Source organism: Ranitomeya imitator, chromosome 1 (genome assembly GCF_032444005.1).
Source record: "Ranitomeya imitator isolate aRanImi1 chromosome 1, aRanImi1.pri, whole genome shotgun sequence".
Taxonomy (NCBI): domain Eukaryota; kingdom Metazoa; phylum Chordata; class Amphibia; order Anura; family Dendrobatidae; genus Ranitomeya; species Ranitomeya imitator.
In genome coordinates this window covers 422,877,378-422,900,565 of record NC_091282.1, presented here as the reverse complement: position 1 = coordinate 422,900,565, position 23,188 = coordinate 422,877,378, and the positions used below count along the sequence as shown (strand labels likewise).

The 23,188-nt window shown below is 44.8% G+C and overlaps 1 protein-coding gene across 1 annotated transcript in view; it reads right to left on the bottom strand.

Moving 5' to 3' along the window:
• Positions 1–17,720: 17,720 nt before the first annotated feature.
• Positions 17,721–23,188, bottom strand: part of TRPM6 (transient receptor potential cation channel subfamily M member 6) — a 314,173-nt gene continuing 308,705 nt past the window's right edge. Inside the window, exon 39 of the mRNA XM_069763300.1 lies at positions 17,721–19,566. Coding sequence (XP_069619401.1) covers positions 19,463–19,566 — 104 coding nt within the window. The 3' untranslated portion in view covers positions 17,721–19,462. The remainder of the gene's footprint in view (positions 19,567–23,188) is intronic.

Genomic DNA, 23,188 nt, shown 5'->3' with positions numbered 1-23,188 from the left:
ATTTTTATGCGCTAAAAGCTCTCATTTTTCATATTTCTAGTGCAGTAATGCAGTTCAAATTTCGTGTTCAAGTTTGCATGTTTTGGCGCTGCAGTGTGCTGCCCTATTTACTTAACTATTTTAAAGGGACACTGTCACCTGAATTTGGAGGGAACAATCTACAGCCATGGAGGCGGGGTTTTGGGGTTTTTGATTCACCCTTTCCTTACCCGCTGGCTGCATGCTGGCTGCAATATTGGATTGAAGTTCATTCTCTGTCCTCCATAGTACATGCCTGCACAAGGTGCAATCTTGCCTTGTGCAGGCATGTACTACGGAGGACAGAGAATGAACTTCAATCCAATATTGCAGCCAGCATGCAGCCAGCGGGTAAGGAAAGGGTGAATCAAAAACCCCAAAACCCCGCCTCCATGGCTGTAGATTGTTCCCTCCAAATTCAGGTGACAGTGTCCCTTTAAAGAAGACCTTTTACCAGTTTCAGCATGTTAAACTGGCCACATCATGGAATGATGACTGCAGAGCTCAGTAATTTGTAGTTTTTATTTCTTAATGTCTCCTTTCTTTGTGGAGTAAAATTTAGGCTACAGTTTATGATACAGTTCACCTGGGAGTAGGGTTGAGCGAAACGGATCGTTCATTTTCAAAAGTCGCTGACTTTTGGCAAAGTCGGGTTTCATGAAACCCGACCTGATCCCTGTGTGGGGTCGGCCATGCGGTACGCGACTTTCGCGCCAAAGTCGTGTTTCGTATGAGAGAGAGAGAGAGAATAAATAAATAAATAAATCCCATTGACTTTGCATTGGGTTTCGTTTTTCGGTCGACTTTTCGCCATAATCGGCCGATTTCACTCGACTCGACTTTAGAGATAGTCGGGTTTCGCGAAACCTGACTCGACCCTAAAAAAGTAAAAGTCGCTCAACCCGACCTGGGAGTTACAAGAGATTTGTCTCTCGGACATGTACTTCCCCTGCATGAGGCTGACAAATCATAAGCAGGCAGCATAATGTAGATGAGAAAAGAACATGCCATCCTCTTCTCAGATATCTCTGCAGCTACTGTGTAAAGATACCATGGAGTCGAGTTTTGTATTATTACAAACACTACTCATCTAATAGTGCCATCAGCTTTTACCCTCCCCCCACACAGACAGCCATAAAATGACATCTGGATGGGGATGTAATGATACATAACTCAGCTCCGCTGTATCTATACACAATTGCTGCAGAATCATTACAAATAGGGTTGAGCGACCTTGACTTTTTTAGGGTCGAGCCAGGTTTCGCGAAACCCGACTATCTCAAAAGTCGAGTCGAGTGAAATCGGCCGATTATGGCGAAAAGTCGAGGGTCGACCGAAACACGAAACCCAATGCAAAGCCAATGGGAATTTTTTTTTTTTTCTCTCTTTGGCGCGAAAGTCGCGTACCGCATGGCCGACCCCACACAGGGATCGGGTCGGGTTTCATGAAACCCGACTTTGCCAAAAGTCGGCGACTTTTGAAAATGAACGATCCGTTTCGCTCAACCCTAATTACAAACACTTTCAGATCTCATCTCAAAGCAGTTAGTATGGAGGGGGGTTCACAAATGACAGCAGGGCCGTATTTGCCACTAGGCACTCGAGGGCACGTGCCTAGGGCGGCGACATTGCGGGGGGCGGCACCTGAGCAAGGATTTTTTTTTTTTTTAGTCCCGGCCTCGGGTCACAAACGTGACCGACCGCAACCCGCCTCCGCGTCCCACCCACCCTCCTTGAAGACGATACTCACCTGCTCCAGCCTTCAGCGATGCCTGTTCTCACCGTCTGTAGCGCGTCCTGAGTGAGCGGTCACATGGTACCGGTCATTAAGGTCATGAATATGCGCATATTCATGACCTTATTGAGCAGTATCGCATGACCGCTCACTCAGGAAGAAGGCGCTGTGGCGGGACAGAGCCAGAGGGATGTCGGCGGCGGTGCGCGCTCGGTGTCTGGGACAGGCAGCTGACAGATGAGTATGAGGTACAGAGGACTGGGGGCAATGTTCTGCAGGGAGGAAGGGGGGGCGATGTTCTGCAGGGAGGAAGGGGGGGCGATGATGTTCTGCAGGGGGCGATGATCTGCAGAGAGGAAGGGGGGCGATGATGTTCTGCAGGGAGGAAGAGGGGGCGATGATGTTCTGCAGGGGGGGCGATGATGTTCTGCAGGGAGGGGGGGCGATGATGTTCTGCAGGGAGGAAGGGGGGGGCGATGATGTTCTGCAGGGAGGGGGGTGAAGATGTTCTGCAGGGAGGAAGGGGGGCGATGATGTTCTGCTGGGAGGGGGGCGATGATGTTCTGCAGGGAGGAAGGGGGGGCGATGATGTTCTGCAGGGAGGAAGGGGGGGCGATGATGTTCTGCAGGGAGGAAGGGGGACGATGATGTTCTGCAGGGAGGAAGGGGGGGCGATGATGTTCTGCAGGGAGGAAGGGGGGGCGATGATGTTGTGCAGGGAGGGGGAGCGATGATGTTCTGCAGGGAGTGGGGGGCGATGATGATCTGCAGGGAGGAAGGGGGTCGATGATGTTCTGCAGGGAGGAAGGGGGTCGATGATGTTCTGCAGGGAGGAAGGGGGCGATGATGTTCTGCAGGGAGGAAGGGGGCGATGATGTTCTTCAGGGAGGGGGGGCGATGATGTTCTTCAGGGAGGGGGGGCGATGATGTTCTGTAGGGAGGAAGGGGGGGCGATGATGTTCTGTAGAGAGGAAGGGGGGGCGATGATGTTGTGCAGGGAGGGGGAGCGATGATGTTCTGCAGGGAGTGGGGGGCGATGATGTTCTGCAGGGAGGAAGGGGGTCGATGATGTTCTGCAGGGAGGAAGGGGGCGATGATGTTCTGCAGGGAGGGGGGGCGATGATGTTCTGCAGGGAGGGGGGGCGATGATGTTCTGCAGGGAGGAAGGGGGGGGCGATGATGTTCTGCAGGGAGGAAGGGGGGGCGATGATGTTGTGCAGGGAGGGGGAGCGATGATGTTCTGCAGGGAGTGGGGGGCGATGATGATCTGCAGGGAGGAAGGGGGTCGATGATGTTCTGCAGGGAGGAAGGGGGTCGATGATGTCCTGCAGGGAGGAAGGGGGCGATGATGTTCTGCAGGGAGGAAGGGGGCGATGATGTTCTTCAGGGAGGGGGGGCGATGATGTTCTGCAGGGAGGAAGGGGGGGCGATGATGTTCTGCAGGGAGGAAGGGGGGCGATGATGTTCTGCAGGGAGGAAGGGGGGGCGATGATGTTCTGCAGGGAGGAAGGGGGGGCGATGATGTTCTGCAGGGAGGGGGGCAATGATGTTCTGCAGGGAGGGAGGGAGGGGGGCGATGTTCTGCACGGAGTGACGGGGGGCGATGTTCTGCAGGGAGGGCAATGTTCTGCAGGGAGGGTGATGTTCTGCAGGGAGGGAGGGGGGGCGATGTTCTGCAGGGAGGGAGGGGGCGATGTTCTGCAGGGAGGGAGGGGGCGATGTTCTGCAGGGAGGGGCGATGTTCTGCAGCTGTTGCGGTCCTGTAGAGTTATCGGACATGTTTGTCTTCTTTGTTGGGTGCAGATGGAGCAGATAACGGCAGACGACCCCCATCCTCCGTGGAGTCCCATCCACACTGGGAGATCCCCGCGTCTGCAGTCGCTTGTGCCGGTGTCGCCCGCACGGATCAGCGCCGTCCTCCCGCGGAAATATCCGGTGATCAGACAGCGAGGCTTCTACTCTGATATTCTGACCTATAGCGCCGCTCCTCTGGTGAAAGTGAGTGCAGGCGTCACATGACCAGCAGCCGCGTGCTATACTGCATGTGTCCACGGCTACAGAGCGCTCTGTCCCCGCCGTTCTCCGGTGTCTCCTGGTGCTGCAGCTTCAGCCGCCATTTCCATTATATTGCAGGATGTCAGCGCCGGACCGAGCGTTCAACCGGATCTCCTGAGACAAGTGGACGAGGAGCGCAACACCCCGAAAGGTGAGCGGAGGATACAATGTAACAACCACAGGAAGGTAGACCACGGCAACCAGATCCAACAGTCACAATAGGAGATGTCACAGCTCACCACCTCCTCTTCCTCCTTAAAGGGAACCTGTCACCCCCAAAATCGCGGGTGAGGTAGGCCCACCGTTATCAGGGGCTTATCTACAGCATTCTGGAATGCTGTAGATAAGCCCCCGATGTATCCTAAAACATGAGAAAAATACGTTATATTATACTCCCCCAGGGGCGTTCCCGCTGTTCGTCCGGGTCTGGCGCCTCCCATCTTCATCAGATGACGTCCTCTTCTGGTCTTCACGCCGCAGCTTCGGCGCAGGCATACTTTGCCTGTCCTGTTGAGGGCAGTGTAAAGTACTGCATTGGGCAGGCGCTGGGAAAGGTCAGAGAGGCCCTGCGCACTGCTGTACTTTGCTCTGCCCTCAACAGGACAGGCAAAGTACGCCTGCGCCGGAGCTGTGGCGTGAAGACCAGAATAGGACGTCATCTGATGAAAATGGGAGGCGCCGGACAGCGGGAACGCCCCTGGGTGAGTATAATATGATGTCTTTTTCTCATCTTTTAGGTTACATTGGGGGCTTATCAACAGCATTCCAGAATGCTGTAGATAAGCCCTTGATGCCGGTGTGCTTACCTCACCTGCGATTTTGGGGGTGACAGGTTCCCTTTAACACCCTCCCATAGAAGCGAATGGTCCCCACAATACAGTCTGATGTTACTTACATATTACAGTGTCACCCGGGCTCAGTACATGGGGTGTCTCACCGTCACCCGGGCTCAGTACATGGGGTGTCTCACGTCACCCGGGCTCAGTACATGGGGTGTCGCGCCCGTCACCCGGGCTCAGTACATGGGGTGTCTCGCCTGTCACTCGGGCTCAGTACATGTGGTGTCTCGCCCGTCACTCGGGCTCAGTACATTTGGTGTCTCGTCCGTCACTCGGGCTCAGTACAGTCATGGTCAAAAATATTCACACCCCTGCAATTCTGTCAGATAATACTCATTTTCTTCCTGGAAATGATTGCAAACACACATTCTTTGGTATTATTATCTTCATTTAATTTGACTTAAATGAAAAAACACAAAAGAGAATGAAGCAAAAAGCAAAACATTGATCATTTTACACAAAACTCCAAAAATGGGCCAGACAAAAGTATTGGCACCCTCAGCCTAATACTTGGTTTCACAACCTTTAACCAAAATAACTGCGACCAACCACTTCCGGTAACCATCAATGAGTTTCTTACAATGCTCTGCTGGAATTTTAGACCATTCTTCTTTGGCAAACTGCTCCAGATTCCTGATATTTGAAGGCTGCCTTCTCCAAACTGCCATTTTTAGATCTCTCCACAGGTGTTCTATAGGATTCAGGTCTGGACTCATTGCTGGCCACCTTAGACGTCTCCAGTGCTTTCTCTCAAACCATTTTCTAGTGCTGTTTGAAGTGTGTTTTGGGTCATTGTCCTGCTGGAAGACCCATGACCTCTGAGGGAGACCCAGCTTTCTCACACTGGGCCCTACATTATGCTGCAAAATTTGTTGGTAGTCTTCAGACTTCATAATGCCATGCACATGGTCAAGCAGTCCAGTGCCCGAGGTAGCAAAGCAACCCCAAAACATCATGGAACCTCTGCCATGTTTGACTGTAGGGACCGTGTTCTTTTCTTTGAATCCCTCTTTTTTTCTCCTGTAAACTCTATGTTGATGCCTTTGCCCAAAAAGCTCTACTTTTGTCTCATCTGACCACAGAACATTCTTCCAAAACGTTTTAGGCTTTTTTAGGTAAGTTTTGGCAAACTCCAGCCTGGCTTTTTTATGTCTTGGAGTAAGAAGTGGGGTCTTCCTGGGTCTCCTACCTTACAGTCCCTTTTCATTCAGACGCCAATGGATAGTACGGTTTGACAATGTTGTACCCGCGGACTGCAGGGCAGCTTGAACTTGTTTAGATGTTAGTCGAGGTTCTTTATCCAACATCCGCACAATCTTGCGTTGAAATCTCTTGTCAATTTTTCTTTTCCATCCACATCTAGGGAGGTTAGCCACAGTGCCATGGGCTTTAAACTTCTTGGTGACACTGCGCACGGTAGACACAGGAACATTCAGGTCTTTGGAGATGGACTTGTAGCCTTGAGATTGCTCATGCTTCCTCACAATTTGGTTTCTCAAGTCCTCAGACAGTTCTTTGGTCTTCTTTCTTTTCTCCATTCTCAATGTGGTACACACAAGGACACAGGACAGACGTGGCCATTATACAGTATGGAGCATCATGTGGGACCATTATACAGTATGGAGCATCATTTGTGGCCAATGGCCATTATACAGTATTGAGCATCATGTGTGGCCCTTATACAGTATTGAGCATCATGTGTGGCCATTATACAGTATGGAGCACTGCATAGCCATTGTACAGTATGGAGCACTGCGTGGCCATATTTTTGTTTTGTTTTAATGTATATGAAACAGTGTGATCAGCAGTGCTAAATGGGTGTGGTTGGGACTTGGATATGGGTGTGATTAGTTGTGAAAGGGGTGTGGTCAGAGGCGTGGCCTAAAATTTGCTGCGGCGCACAACATTTAGACCTTTTTCCCTTCAAAAGTTGGGAGGTATGGCACCGCATTTCCCAGATCACACCAAGTACCGCAAATCCCATAGGGAATGAATGAAACCAAACGCAGTGTTGCCGTAAGTGATCCGTTACGTGGCAGATGCAGAAAAACTACCCGATCTGCTGCAAAAGGCTACTTTCACAACAGCGATTCTTGCCAAAGTCACTGCCGATAGTGTCATACTCACCAGAGGGGGAGGCAGTGCTAAAAGTGCCTAGGGCAGCAGAAACTCTAAATACGGCCCTGACTGACAGCACTGTGAGATGGGACCTCGAAGTATTTGTAATGGCACATACCCCTGCAGCTACTCTGTAGAGATACTCGTGAGCTGAATTATGAACCCAAACAAAAACTTTAAGACCTCATTTCACAATTCTGTCAGCTCTAAACCTCCCCTTCCCCAAGCTGACTGCCTTGTGATGGCATCTGTAAGAGTTTCTAATGATATATGACTCAGCTCTATGTATTTCTACATCATAGCTGCATGAGGTCAGTGAGGAGAGGGCAACCCTGTGGGTTGCTGCCTGCTTATGATTGACCAACCTTATGCAGAGAAATGAGTACACACCCGCAAAGACAAATCTTTTGTAACAATAAATTGAATTATAACAAATTATAGTCTAAACTTTACAAGTTAATATATCTCAGCAATAGAAATAATAAATAAAAAAAAAAAACAAATCTACCATAGTCTTCAGTTCTGCAGCCAATATTTCCTGATGTGGTCAGTTTCACATGCTGAAACTGATGAAATGTCCTCTTTAAAGCCTGTTTGGAAACAAACCTGGGTCTGAGTGTTAATTCAGTTCTATCCCCAACAGGCATATGTCTGTATTCTGACTGTATCTAAGTCTTTGGTTCCTGTTATCTCCACAGACCTCTGAAAACTTTGTACAATACCAGCTGGCTAACACATGCACTACCATAATCTTCTTGAACTGTTATTAGAGTCTGTTTGTATCACTTGCATCTGTTGCCGCTTAACCCATTGACCGCAGCGAACATTTTGAACTGTTATTGGAGTCTGTTCACAATACCTATATGTGTGTGCTGTTTCACACCTTCCATTTTCCTACATCTGCCCTCCTGGTTCTATCACATGCAGTCTGGTATTGCCAGTTTGTCTGTCATCCAGCATAACCACTTATCTAAGTCCTCATAAGTCCTCATTGTACCATTTGCCTCCCCAGCTTGCTATGCCGACGACCTGGGACCATGTGTTCACTCTGGCCTGTAGCTTCAAGGATCTACTACACCAGGTGAGTCTAACAATTATGTCACATAATCATCTTTGAGAATCCAGGGTACATCAATATGGCCTCCACAGTCTTGAGTTAATGTAACACCCCAGGTAACTGGTTGTTACAGTGATGCTGCCTTCCTTTCGGGGAGGGTGATGTCATGCCTGGAAGCAAGGAAGATCCCTTTAACAGGTAGTACATCTATATGGAACACATTCTGATTCCAGGCCAGAAGGGGAGCTCTGAACCCGGTTTCAGGGGGGCTTTCCCAGATATATATATATATATATATATGTTCTGGCCTGGAGGAGGATTTGGGGAGTTGTCCAGAGACCGTGAAGGAGAGAGGAGTGTGAGCAGAGCTGGGGCTGTGCAGCCACCTGTGGTGCTGTAGCTCTAGGAAAGAGGACAGAAGCAGACTGGCTGCATTGATAGCAAATGCCTTATGGGAGAAGCACAGGAGAACAAGGGAGCTGGAAGGGAGCTGCGGTTGCGCTCCTTCCAAGCCTAAGCGCCGGAACCAGGCACCGGGAGCCCGAGGCTGTGTAGTACTTCATGTCCCACAGTAGAACCGGAGGGCAGAAGACTTTATGTAGTCTATCGACACCCACCCCGAAGATGCAGCAGTACACAGAGCCCAGGTAGTGATAGAGACCCTGTAAAAAGGCTCGCATTGCCCACCATACGGGTACTGTACCACGACAGGAGACAGAGGACCTTGTAAGGGAGCCACAGGCAGCAAGGAACTTGCATAAAAGCATGAGAAGGAAGGCTTGCGAACCTCACCTGGGAGAGGGACCCACCATTGCCTCCAGGCCGGCCGGACCACACCAACACCTGTTGCTGGTACCCTGGACTGTGACTGTCTACATCAGTAAACCAGGTAAAGAGACTGCCTGGTCCTCCATTTATTTTTGGCACCACAACATCCCTGCCAAACACATCGGGAGCCCTAGGGACCCAGCTTCACCTGTGGGAAGCCATATCATCCCTGCTGCCATAACATCACCTCAGAGGACCCCTTTAAGCAGCATCGGTCATCCCTATAGGTGGTTTCACAAACTTTTATTATTTCACAAACCCCTTTAAAGACTGTCCCTTTTACTTGGGTGCCCAGGGCCACAGACCGGGTCACCGCTGCCGTGACACATCCCTTAGTACCGGACCAGTTACACCACGGCCCTGGTTGGCATTCCATTAACATACAGGCTGATTTTTTATATTACCATGTGACAATAGGTTAAAGACCTATCATTAATCCTATATTAGTGTCTATGATGTGGTTCTGAAATTAATGAATTGCTTCTGTACTGTCTCCGCCATCCAATTTGTTCATACCTTTATTTGTTTGTAGTGCTTTGGCTCCCTCTAGAGGTCAGTCATGTTGACAGTTCTATTTTTCTGTTTTTGTATTTTCCATGTCTGATTCTCCTCCCCCTTTGCAATGCATTATGGTAGCTAAGCCTCCATTTCCCTCCATTTTCCTTTCACTTCCTCCAGTTTGCTTTCAAGGAAAGACGCTTGCACTTCATCCCCCTTGCGATTGCATTGCCTGTATGTCTTTATGCTTTCTGTAGATATTTCTACTCTATATTAGCCTAGCTTAACCAGTTGTACTCCTAGTTCAGTTACTAGCTTTCTAAATGTTATGCATAATGTACATCATGTGTAGTATGTATTTGTTCTATACCATTCACTGATTCTATGTATATCATTGTTCACAGTTTCACCGCATCAATATACTACTACGTTTAATAAAGCACAGACTCAACCACAGTCTCCTTATTGTACCCCGGTATAGCGGTTTAGCTGACTCTATAGCTACGTGGGCCTGTCTCATTTAGTGAGGACAGAACAGCTTCTCTAAGATATACTTACACGATGCCTCAGCACACTGCGATTAATGAAGGTATGAACTCCACGATTGAGGTAAATGTTAACATAAGGTGATCATTTGACATCTTTTGGTCAAGAAGTGCCAAAGCCATCCAACCATGTCAAGGTGTACCTCCTATGTACATGATCCCTAATCATTAAATGTCCTACTTCGCCATATGGAAAACCAGGTTCATCTGAATGAGGGGAAGTGAAAGGAAACTTGGCATAGCTCACAATTAAAACCTTTCTAGGAACCATGGGTGCTAAGCCCTGGAGGCTGTTTATGATGATCAGATTATTCTTCCAGCAGCATCAGACTGTCTCACATGTGGGCAACCTCTTTGCTCTGCCTGGACACCTAAATAATCAGGTAGCAACCAAAAGAACCATAGATTGAACATGCTGGAGATCCATTAAACAGACAAATTGGTTATGTATAAAAAAAATATCCACAGTTGAAAAATAAAAGCAAAATTCTTATAATAAATGAAAAGTGTGAAAGGTTGTTCATGATCTACAATCCGCAAACGTAAGCAATTTGCCTTTACAACTTTTGATTGATTGGACTTTAGTACGTGCCATAGAGTCAGAAGTTGACTGTGTGACTTTTTATAGTCCTTTCCTTTTATAATGTTACTGTAATACAGCATGTATGCTTTAATGAGATTATATGCATGTTATTAAATATAATGACCATCTTAAATATTAGGGCTGATTTCTACTAGCATAAAATGCACTGTAAATAACTGTACTATTATTACCAAGATTAGAGAATTATCACCTGGGGCTTGGGCATAGTGGATCCACAGGATTTATAGCAATGTCCTTTAGTGAAGGATTTTAGTAATATTATACATTAATCCAGTTTAATTAGTTCTTAACTTGAATATTTAAATTGAAAAGTTATTATCTGATTTACATACAGTATATAATGAATGCAAGGACAACTTTAGCAGACAGGGTACACATTAGGGAAATTGATGTAAACTTTTAGGTAGTGGTCCTTTTTATGACATGATTCATGAAAATTTGGCTCATTGAGACTTCTCATTTGAAAAAGTAAAAAATTCCAAGTTAGCTCTACCTACGGTGCCGTTGTCACTCCCACAGAACAAGCACAAAACCAACATAAGTCATCAGAACCTCCATAGGCTGAACCACAGCTTAAACATGCAGGAACGTCATTCATCCCTTCTCGCCAAACAGCTTACCGTATATACTCGAGTATAAGCCGACCCGAGTATAAGCCGACCCCCCTAATTTTGCCACAAAAAACTGGCAAAACTTATTGACTCGAGTATAAGCCTAGGGTGGAAAATGCAGCAGCTACTGGTTAATGTCAAAAATAAAAATAGATGCTCCATACCGTTCATTATTGCCCCATAAGATGCTCCATATAAAGCTGTGCCACATATAATGCTCCATACTGTTCATTATTGCCCCATAGATGTGCCATATAAAGCTGTGCCATATAGTGCTCTGCACCGTTCATTGCCCCATAGATGTGCCATATAAAGCTGTGCCATATAGTGCTCTGCACCGTTCATTATTGCCCCATAGATGTGCCATATAAAGCTGTGCCATATAGTGCCCTGCACCGTTCATTATTGCCCCATAGATGTGCCATATAAAGCTGTGCCATATAGTGCTCTGCACCGTTCATTATTGCCCCATAGATGTGCCATAAGAAGCTGTGCCATATAGTGCTCTGCACCGTTCATTATTGCCCAATAGTTGTGCCATATAGTGCTCTGCGCCGTTCATTATTGCCCCATAAATATGCCATATAGTGCTCTGCACCGTTCATTACTGCCCCATAGCTGTGCCATATAGTGCTCTGCGCCGTTCATTATTGCCCCATAGATGTGCCATATAGTGCTCTGCGCCGTTCATTATTGCCCCATAGCTGTGCCATATAGTGCTCTGCGCCGTTCATTATTGCCCCATAGCTGTGCCATATAGTGCTCTGCGCCGTTCATTATTGCCCCATAGCTGTGCCATATAGTGCTCTGCGCCGTTCATTATTGCCCCATAGCTGTGCCATATAGTGCTCTGCGCCGTTCATTATTGCCCCATAGCTGTGCCATATAGTGCTCTGCGCCGTTCATTATTGCCCCATAGCTGTGCCATATAGTGCTCTGCGCCGTTCATTATTGCCCCATAGCTGTGCCATATAGTGCTCTGTTCCGTTCATTATTGCCCCATAGCTGTGCCATATAGTGCTCTGCGCCATTCATTATTGCCCCATAGCTGTGCCATATAGTGCTCTGCGCCGTTCATTATTGCCCCATAGCTGTGCCATATAGTGCTCTGCACCGTTCAGTATTGCTCCATAGCTGCCATATAGTGCTCTGCGCCGTTCAGTATTGCCCCATAGCTGCCATATAGTGCTCTGCGTCGTTCAGTATTGCCCCATAGCTGTGCCATAGAAAGCTGTGCCATTGCTGCAATAAAAAAAAAAATGCCATACTCATCTCTCTTGCTTGCAGCTCCCAGCGTCCGGTCCCAGCGTCTCTCCGCACTGACTGATCAGGCAGAGGGCGTCGCGCACACTATATGCGTCATCGCGCCCTCTGACCTGCACAGTCAGAGCGCAGACGCCGGGAAGATGGAGCAACGCCCAGCGTGTGGAACGCGGACAGGTGAATATGACATACTTGCCTGCTCCCGGCGTCCCGCTCCCTCTGCCTGTCACACGGTCTTCGGTGCCGCAGCCTCTTCCTCTATCAGCGGTCACCGGCACCACTGATTAGAGAAATGAATATTCGGCTCCACCCCTATGGGAGGTGGAGCCGCGTATTCATTTCTCTAATGTGCGGTCCCACGTGACCGCTGAAGAGGAGAAGAACTGCAGCACCGAAGACCGTGGGACTGCAGGGGGAGCGCCAGGATCGCCGGGACTAGGTGAGTATGCCTCAGCGCCCTCTCACCCTCACCCGCCGACTCTGCCGCCCACTGTGACTCGAGTATAAGCCAAGAGGGGCACTTTCAGCCCAAAATTTTGGGCTGAAATTCTCGGCTTATACTCAAGTATATACGGTATATGCCCAAGGGGCACCACAAGTTGACAGGGCAACAAGGAGAGAAAAATCAGTCATGTCTGAGTTTGCCAGGTTCATGGTGAGCAGGGAGCTAATCAACACCAGTCTCTTGAAATTTGATGACCATGCAGAGAACTACAGCCTGGAAAGCTACCTTCAAGGCTTACATTGCCACCCCAACCTATCTGCTGGGCAAGATCTCAATCTCATGACTAAATGGTTGGGTCCAGGCTCTGCAAATCATATCAAGAGTCTTAGGACTGTCTATGTGGGACAATAAGAAGCAGGTCTTGCTGATGCCTGGCAGAGACCTGAACAAACTTTTGGCAATGCTGAAGCCATAGAAAGGGCCACATTCAAAAGACTGCAGAACATCCCAAGGATCAATCTTAAAGAAGTACACAAGCTTCTGGATAGAAGTTATCTGCTCATGGAAATAGAACTTGCAAAAAGAGACCCTCCTCTGACTGGACTGTGTTATCTGGATACTGCTCATGGAGTGAACCTAATTGTCACAAAGCTGCCACTCAGTTTGCAAGAGAAGTGGGCAGCGTGGGTATCAAGATACAAAAAAGCATATAATGTCACTTTTCCTCCATTTATTCATTTCTGAAGGTTCATTGATTTCTTGGACTTTACCAACACAGATCCAGCAACATCAGCATCAAGGTATAAAAGCGTCACACTTAAACACATACTTTAACCCCTTCACTCCAAAGTGTTTTCATCTTCCTGACCAGGCCAAATTTTTCAATTCTGACCAGTGTCACTTTATATGGTTGTAACTATGGAACGCTTCAACGAATCACACTGATTCAAAGACTGTTTTCTCATGATTTACTTCATGAGAATGGTAGCATTTCTTCAATATGACTTGCATTTGTGAAAATATAGGAAATTTGGCGAAAATAAAAAGAAATTAGCAATTTTCACACTTTTGATTTTTATGCCCTTAAATCAAAGTCATGTCACACAATTTTTGAAACATAATTTTTTTTGTTAGGAAGTTAAAAAGGTTAAAAGTTGACGAGCGGTTTCTTATTTTTCCAACAAAATCTACAAAATCATTTCTTTTAGGGACCACATTACATCTGAAATTACTTTGAGGAGTCTATATGGCAGAAAATACCCAAAAGTTACACCATTCTAAAAACTGCACCCCTAAAGGTGTTCACACCACATTTAAGAAGTTTTTTAACTCTTCAGGTGCTTCACAGGAATTAATGGAATGTGGAAGGAAAAAAATGAACATTTATTTTCGCAAGGGTAACAGGAAAAAAAGGACCCCAAAATTTGTTGTGAAATTTCTTCTGAGTACGCAGATACCCCATACGTGGGGCAAAACCACTGTTTTGGTGCACGGCAGAGCTCAGAAGGGAAGGAGCACCATTTGACTTTTTGAATGCAAAATTTGCTGGAATAATTAGCGGACACCATGTCGCATTTGGAGAGCCCCTGATGTGGAAACCCCCATAAGTGATCCCATTTTGGAAAATACACTTCTCAGGGAAGTTATCTAGATGTGAGGTGAGCACCAGGTGCTTCACAGAAGTTTATTATGTCGTGAAAATATAAAATTACATTTTTCCAACAAAAGTGTTCTTTTAGCCTCAATTTTTTTCATTTTCACAATGGTAACGGAAGAAATTTCACAATACAATTTAAGGTGTATTTTCTCCTGAGTACATTGATACCAAAATATGGAGGAAATCTGTTTGTGCGCACAGCAGGGCTCAGAATGGAAGGAGGAGTGCCATTTGACTTTTTGAATGCAAAATTTGCTGGTATCATTAGCAGATGCCATGTCAAGTTTGGAAAGCCCCTAATGTGCCTAAAGAGTAGAAACACCCCACATGTGATCCTATTTTGAAAGCAAGACCCCTCAAGGAGCTTATCTAGAAGTGTGGTGAGAACCTTGAACCTCCAGGCGCTTCATAGAAGTTAATAATGTTAAGCCATGAAAATAAAAAAAAATCTAAAAATTTTCACCATAAAAATGATCTTTTAGCCCCCAATTTTTTTTATTTTCACAAGGTTAATGGGGGAATTTGTTGTGCAATTTCTCCCGAGTACACCAATACCCTATGTGTGACAGAAAACTACACAGTGCAAAGCTTAGATGGAAAGAAGTGCCATATTGGAGTTCAAATTTTGCTGGACTGGTTTGAGTGTGCCTTGTCACATTAGTAGAGCCCCTGAAGTGCCATGATTCGGGAGATATGCAGCTGTAAGTTAGGTGGGCTGTCATTGCTACAAAAATGCCAAATGTGGACATTAAATGTGGTTTAGGCACACTGGTGGTTTTGGCATATGGATTTGGGAGTGCAGAATTTGCTGGATTTCTTTTGGGGAGTGAGGAGCCATAGCACTCTTCCAGAGCATTTGTCCTACCAATAACGTGGAAGCCCCCTATATATCTATGGACAGATGATGGACCTGAGTGGGGACATGCTTTTTTGGAGAATTGAGTTGAACCTTGTATTGGGAACATTTTACATCACATTTGGAATCACATTTATCCAACTCTCTACGCTGAGTTCTCACATTGGGGTTTACATTTAAGTCTCCAAGTGACGTAATTCAGATGAAATCCCCAAAGAGATCTATTCACTATAATTTGGCAGCAGAGTTACTCTGGACTCTATCTGGCCTCTGTTCAGCGATGTCCTTCTTTTCAGAGGTGCACAAAACTGTGGCCAATGGCACTTTTATGCATGCCTAAAAAGACAGACACCACCAGATGACAGATATTCAGACATCATCCACAGAGCCACAATCTGCATCATTATAGGGAATTTTCTGCTGCGGGGGTTCTGTCCAATGAGATTTAACTGGAAACAATGTTGTGAGCACTCAGCGTAGAGCACAGGATAAATATGCGCCAAGCCTTACTGCAATCTTTTGGAGGCGGAATGAAAAACATCACCAGCAGGTGAAGCTAAATGGATTATAAAAACTAATGCCAATGGCTCGATGGGGGTTAAAGGACAGGTCTGATTTTTCTGTTTTTTATATTAAAAAAATATAATGTTTTTGTCAACTATATGTTTCATGACGTTTACCACATGCAAACCTGTTAAAGGGGAGGTGGTTGTTAGTCTTTGTAAGCTTGAACCCACAGAAGTGCTGGGATAGGCACACAACGACTGTTGTCCTCCTCCACTTCCCCGCTCGCCCTGCTTTCTAAGGACTGTCCCACCACATAAAATAAAAGACATATTTTTTAAGGAGTGGTGAGTGCTGCTTTTTCTGAATTTTTTCAAGAGACAATATAAAGGTACACAAGGTGCAGCAAGTTTAATGATCCCGACTATGCTCCATACGCTTAGACTGGACTTGGAATGGATAATCATAGGAAATGTATGCTTGGATCAAACAGGAGTTGAGTCCTTTAAGACTTTCATGCATGGGGATGGACGCACAACCTTCTAAGAAGCCATGCCTTTATCATTAAGAGGTGAAAGAAGTCTCCAGAACTCACACAGCTGCCTGAAGCCATTCCTTCCCCCTACACTGACGACTTGGTAAGATCAGTGTTTCACACAACTAAGGATGTCAATAGAGAAGCCTTGTTGTAAGTGGATCCAGCCAAGAACAGACATGCCAGAGAACACTGTTAGGTTGATCAGCTCCGGATCTGTTAGTTCCCATCAACCAAAAGCCAGAAAATACTGCATCAAGGCCCTGAGCTCGGAGAGAGATAAGAGTCTGTTTGGAGTAAATCCTCAACCAAGAAATGAGGCTCAGATTTCAAAGAAAGGCAAAATCGGATGTCAAAGCTGCATTAACACCATAACGGGGTCACAAGCCTGAGACCATCCAGATCATCACCAGTGACCTGATTCGGGACCTAATCATGCCCTCCGAGGACCCCTCTGGCCTGTCCCTGATCAAGACCAACCAGGAATTCCATAGTGTTAAGGACTGGGCGTGAGTCCCAAACTATAGCGGACCAGGAGAAGGCAATGTAGGCTATGAAAAAGGAAAACGAGGCTGCCATTGATCCCACTAATGATCAAAAGAACTTCATGAAACAGAAAGTAAGACTTAAAACTCCACAAGAAGAACGATAAGCTAAGCAAGCTGGAGGAGGAGGCCCAGCAGGGGGTTAAATACCTGCTACAGTACCAATACCATGCACATGGAGCAAGAAGATTAGAAAGAAACTCAGCAAGACTAAGAAGACCAGAAGATGCTCCAGTACCTGGAGGATCTACAGATGGAAAACTACAGGGACATGGAAAAGAAAAGAACAGCTTGAAATCCAGGCAGAGATCAACGCCAAGAACAAGAGGAAGAAGATGAATAGGAAGGAGCAAGACCAGCTGGCGGATCTGCGGGCGCTAGACTATAACAAGTAGAAACTGGCTCCAGAAGCAGAATACAAGGAACAGGAAAAAATGGAAAATATAATTGTGTTCAAGTGTTTATTGTTGCATGCTAGCATGCCTTTATTATTACAAGTTTTCGGACTATATTCAAAGGACGTTCGTTCAATAGCAAAATCCCTAATTGAATTTAAGAAGGGGAGCATGCTGTTCCTTCACATATAATTGCTATTCAGCTGTCCGGTTTGCATATCTTAGAAAATAAGTTCTCCATTTGTTTGTTTCCTGCTAAAGGTATTATCGTGTTATGCTGCAATCTGCAGGTCAGTATTTTTTTACCGCTTACACTTGTTCGTTCAAATTAGGTTGGTTCAAACTGGGCATGGCTGCCCAAGGCAGTTGATGGGTAACTTGCTCTTGGCAGCCATTTTACAGCCCAAGTTGCTTGAGACAAGGACCAAATGTGCTGAGCTTGTGAAGTTGACAATTTCTGACCAGCAGCACCCGACGTCAGCAGATCCAGAGACAGCATTGTACCGACTAGTATTTCTATTAACCCAGGGGCATAATAAGCTTAAACACAGCATAAAGCATACATATCACATCAAATAATATGAGTAATCTACATAAATATAAAAATTGAAAGTGAAAGATCAAATTTTATTACAATAAAAATAAATAATCAAGGAACATTTTTGGAATATATACTGTACATTAAACATCCACACATAAAATACAGAGTTGGCATAATGATACTATTTTTAAAAACAAAAAACTAAAATTTAATGAAATAAAATATCTTGCATTGATAAACATACTTCTTTGCACTACTAAATGTGACCTTTTGTAATCAAAGCTACCGTATATCAGCACTTTTTTGGGGCATTTTTCACACACAAAATAGTGGAAAATACAAAACTCATTCAGCAACACCCAAAACTGGAGTTATCATACTAGACATATGTTGCTATTCAGCTTTTTCTAAACTAGATAAAACTAAGAGAGAACAACTACAAGATTTATATTTACAGGCATTTTGGCAAACAAATCTATTGAAAAGGGAGCATTTTGGAAACCTAGGCAGTTTTTTTGTGCTCATCTATTATTGGGTCACACTGTGAAAGGGAACCTGTCACCTGATTCACACTACCCGAATCGTGGGCAGCATGAATCAGAGCTTGGCTGCACGATTGCAGCCAGGACGTTACTATGAAAAAGCCTAGACTAGTCTGGTACTGGCTCTCCCCAGCACCGCTGCAGTTGACAGTTATCTCATTATGTACATGTGAGATGTGAGGGCGAGACCTGTCAATCACCAACTGTGACTATGGTAAGAGCCAGCGGTGGAGCTGGACTCGTCTGGTCTCCAGCTATGGTCACCGACCTTCTATTCATAATATATTATCACAAATGCCAGAGTGTTTCAGAGAATATTATATCTGGTTGCAGTTGTGCAGCCCGCCTACGATTCATGCTGTCCGTGGTTTGAGCATGAAGGTTTCCTTTAACTTATAGAGAACAGTAAACCAAACAATTTCCAAAACCTTCTTTGACATGAACCAAGAAGCTGGCAAAATGAGGATGGGCCTCTCCTCATTACCAGTGTCAGATGTTGTTTGTCGAGACATAAACAGTAGATAGGCATTAATAGATCCAACCAGTATCTATACTGGACAATCTAATATATGTGGGGCACCATGACCAATTCCAATTATTGCTCAGGAATCTTGTAGTCTAACATTTCCAAACTTATGTTTATTCTCAGTGAGGAGGAAGGCATGAGCATGGTGGTGTAGACAGGATAGGATCACCCTACATACTAAGGATTTGGCAAGTGACGGAATTTTAGTAGCAAATGTGCAGAGAACTGCAACTCCGTCTCATTCAACTGAGTTGGGCAGGGTTTCTGTACTTGCATAGCACGTAGATAGGAGAAGTGTTGTACACGGAAAGTTCAGAAGCCACCATCGTGTTCTACATATTATTGGCACTTTATTCTAGCAATTAGTAGGGCTTTTGGCAGTAGAACACTATCTTATAAAACTGTGCAGCATTGGAGGTCCATGTGCAAAGGCAGTTTATTCCTCTGATAAAGCACACAACCATGGTATAAAAGACAGGTAAGATGAACCTCAAGTGCAAGCTACACATGCTACCAAAGATTTACCATTTAGACTATATTGAATACACAATTGTACAGTGAAGTGCGATTTTCAAAAACGTAGAAAATGTATAATACAATCTGCAAAAATTATACTTTTCATACAGATCTAGGGTCCATGAGGACATGATTGTTTGATCCATGATCGCATAACTTATTCTTATGAGGTCTATCAATATCACACTACAATATCCAGTATAAAGAGGACTTTATGTGGAATGTTGTTCTACAGTTTTGTATTATATTCCAAAATATCTTCATCTGTGTCTGCTTCTCCAATTTCAAACCCTAGATTGATCCTCCCAGGTGAGTAGTCATTTCTTTTCAAATCTGTAGGTGAAAAAGATCAAATGTTTGAGAGAGCTGAGAAAATAATGACATATCATACAATGGATAGGAGAGAACATTCAGGAACAACTAACTCTGCTCCTTTTACATTTGTTTCTCTTGAATTCTAGAGACATATGAGCATAGAGGGAAAGGTAGCTGCATCAGATACGCTTACTCCTAATAAAATACATCAACATGTCTAAAAAATCTCTAGAATACAAAAGGCAAGTAACAAATATATATCTAACAAGAACATAAAAGAAAGCTGCATATTGTACATAACTCGATGACTACATACAGACACTCAGTTATCAGAGACAAAAATAAACACACGTTTCCATCATGGTAAAGTGTGCCAAATTAATGCAAGACCTTAAATAGTGTATGAGTTGGTGAAATATCCCCGTTAGTTCCTGTGTGGTGCTATTCCATTGCATGACCAACTATATGTGTTTTTCAAATGGATCCAACACCAGATGTTACACTACAATTGCATTAATTCCTTTATACATCTATTAGACCTGATGAGGATGGTGTACTTGCTTTGAAAATCCATGTTAGAATGGCTGTTTATTCCTGATATTAAAATGATGATAAGAAGTGAGAAAGCTCACTAGTAGTGATGAGCGAGTAAGCTCGTTAGGCTACTTTTAACACTTGACTTTTTTTGTGGGATGTTTTGCGGGTCTTTTTTTGCGGGCCGTATTGCCACAATATTCAAGGTCTGCCGCAATAACAGAAGGCAAAAAACTTGCGGATCGCGATTTTCGGGTTCCCAATACTATATCAAAAGTATTGGGCAAAAAAAATGGTGGCCCGCAAATCCAGAGGTCACTGTGCACCGCAAAAACAAGCTTCCGTTGTTTTTGCGGCCTCATTGATTTTCAATGCGGCCGTGTCCGTAAGCCGTGAAAAAGATCGAGCAGGCTCGATTATTTTTCACGGCCGTAAATACTGCCCTCATGGCCATACGGCGTTTTTGTGGCACGATAGAAATCTATTGGGGCTGCAAAAACGGGCCACAAAATCACAGCAAGTGTAAAAGAAGCCTTACTCGAGATTTCATAGCAGCTCGGGTGGTCTCTGAGTATTTTGGGCATGCTCGGAGATTATGTTTGAGTCGCCGCAGCTGTATGATTTGCGGCTGCCAGACAGCCTGAATACATGCAGGGATTGCCTGTTTCTAAAGGAATCCCCACATGTATTCAGGCTGTCTAGCAGCGAGCACGCCAAAATACTCAGAGACAACCCGAGCATGCTCGGAAAACTCGAGTAACGAGCACATTCGCTCATCACTACTCACTAGTTCTAGTGTATTCAGTCTCCAACCACATGGCCTAAAAGCTGCAGCTTGTACAGACCAGTGTCAGATTTCAGCAGCAGGGAGGAGGGACATTGAGAAGCTGTTAGACTAGGTGGATTGTGACCGAGTTTAAACTTTCAAACCGGATTATAACAGGGATTATACGCCCATTCCAACATGAATTTGCTTGCAAGTGTCCAGAGAGATTGAGATTAAAGGGATTTTTTTTTAGGAAAGCAAGTTATCACCTATCCGTAAGATAGGTGATAACCTATTGATCAGTGGTGGTCCAAAACACTGGGATTGGCACCCATCAGCAGAATGGGGAATTTTTATTCCCAATTATGAGCTTTTATCCTCATTGGAATGGAGCTGCACCATACATACCGACCGCTGTTCCGTTCATTCTCTATGTAGCTGCTGGAAAAAGCTGAGTGTAGAGAATGAAAAGACCTGTGGTCAAGAATTCCCACTGCTGCTCCAATCTAAAGGGAATAAAATTGCCCTGTTCTGCTGATCAGTGTGAGTCCCTGTGGTCAGACCACTACTAATCAATAAGTTATGACCTATCCTATGCACCTATGGATAGTTGATACTTTGTTTTCACTCCTGTGAATTTTGATTCTGTAGATAAGTTGTACACCAATATATCGTTAAAGGGAATCGATCACCGCAAGGCATGTATATAACCTATTAATATGGACATACAGGTAATAGAAAAGTTACACTAGTTCTACCTGTATGCCTCATATTAGCGGTTATTGAGAAATCGTATTTTACTTCTGTACGATAATGATTTCTTGCAGGCTCCGGGGCGTGCGGTGCCTTGAAGAAATCCCTGCCTCTTGTCTTCAGTATCATACAACTAACTATGCAAGGAGGAAGGAAGTGGGGAGAGCATCTTATCATCAAACGCTGGCACCTGCGCAGAAGAACGTTGAAGCCAATGCCCATAGATGGGCGGAATAGGTACTGGGGAACCACTACACTTCACAAGGCAGTGTGATGCTGATGGGAGGCGGGTGGTATGATAATGAAGACAGAAGGCAGGGATTTCTTCCAGGTGCCGCACGCCCGGGAGCCTGGAAGAAATCATTGGCATGCAAAAATAAAATATGATTTCTCAATAAGACTATAGGACTATTTTAACATTTCTAGCACTTGTAATTCCCATATTAATAGATTATTTATGTCCGCCAGGGGATGACAAATTCACTTTAATTATGATACTGTTATCAATACAGTATCTATCTCATCCTATGTAATATATGCAATAGATTTTTAATTTGCTTTATTGTGTTTTTTATATTATGGTTTTGATATCGTTTTGTTTTAGCAACCCTCGAGTATCCATTTTTGCTTTAGTATAAATGGACATTGATTATTAAAGTGTTCTTTCGTTTAAAGGGACACTGTCACCTGAATTTGGAGGGAACAATTTTCAGCCATAGAGGCGGGGTTTTCGGGTGTTTGATTCACCCTTTCCTTACCCGCTGGCTGCATGCTGGCTGCAATATTGGATTGAAGTTCATTCTCTGTCCTCCGTAGTACATGCCTGCACAAGGCAAGATTGCCTTGCGCAGGTGTGTACTATGGAGGACAGAGAATAAACTTCAATCCAATATTGCAGCCAGCATGCAGCCAGCGGGTAAGGAAAGGGTGAATCAAAAACCCCAAAACCCCGCCTCCATGGCTGAAGATTGTTCCCTCCAAATTCAGGTGACAGTGTCCCTTTAATGACGTCTTGAGCAGGCTTTTTTCCTTCATATTGATATATCTGTATTGTTTTTTCCAGTGCACTTGATGCCTTATTCTACATTATATGCCTTTAATCTATACATTTCTAGCATACTAGGGCCAATTATATCGCCTTACAAAACAAAATGTTTCTCTCATAGTTGACATACAAAAAAATACAATGATCTCATCAAGCAAAAAGCTTTTACTAGTAGCCTGCAAAAATCCCAGCAGAGTTTTAACATTAAAACCACTTTGGTAAAAACATTCTTAAGAAATAAATACACTGATAGCTAATTTCAGGCCATGTCAGAACATAAGAGTTGGGAAACTCCAATTCCTTCCCTATCCCACATGATTTCAACCTATTGTTATCTGGGAAATCTCCAGTGTCTTCTCCCTGAAACCAAAATTATTTATTTTCATATTCTTCATATTCTATTTAGATCACTTCTCTATATGGCAAATCTTATACCAATACACAGTGTTCCTAATTATTATGAACATTTGATTTAACCCCTTAGTGACAGAGCCAATTTGGTACTTAATGACCAGGCCAATTTTTACAATTCTGACCACTGT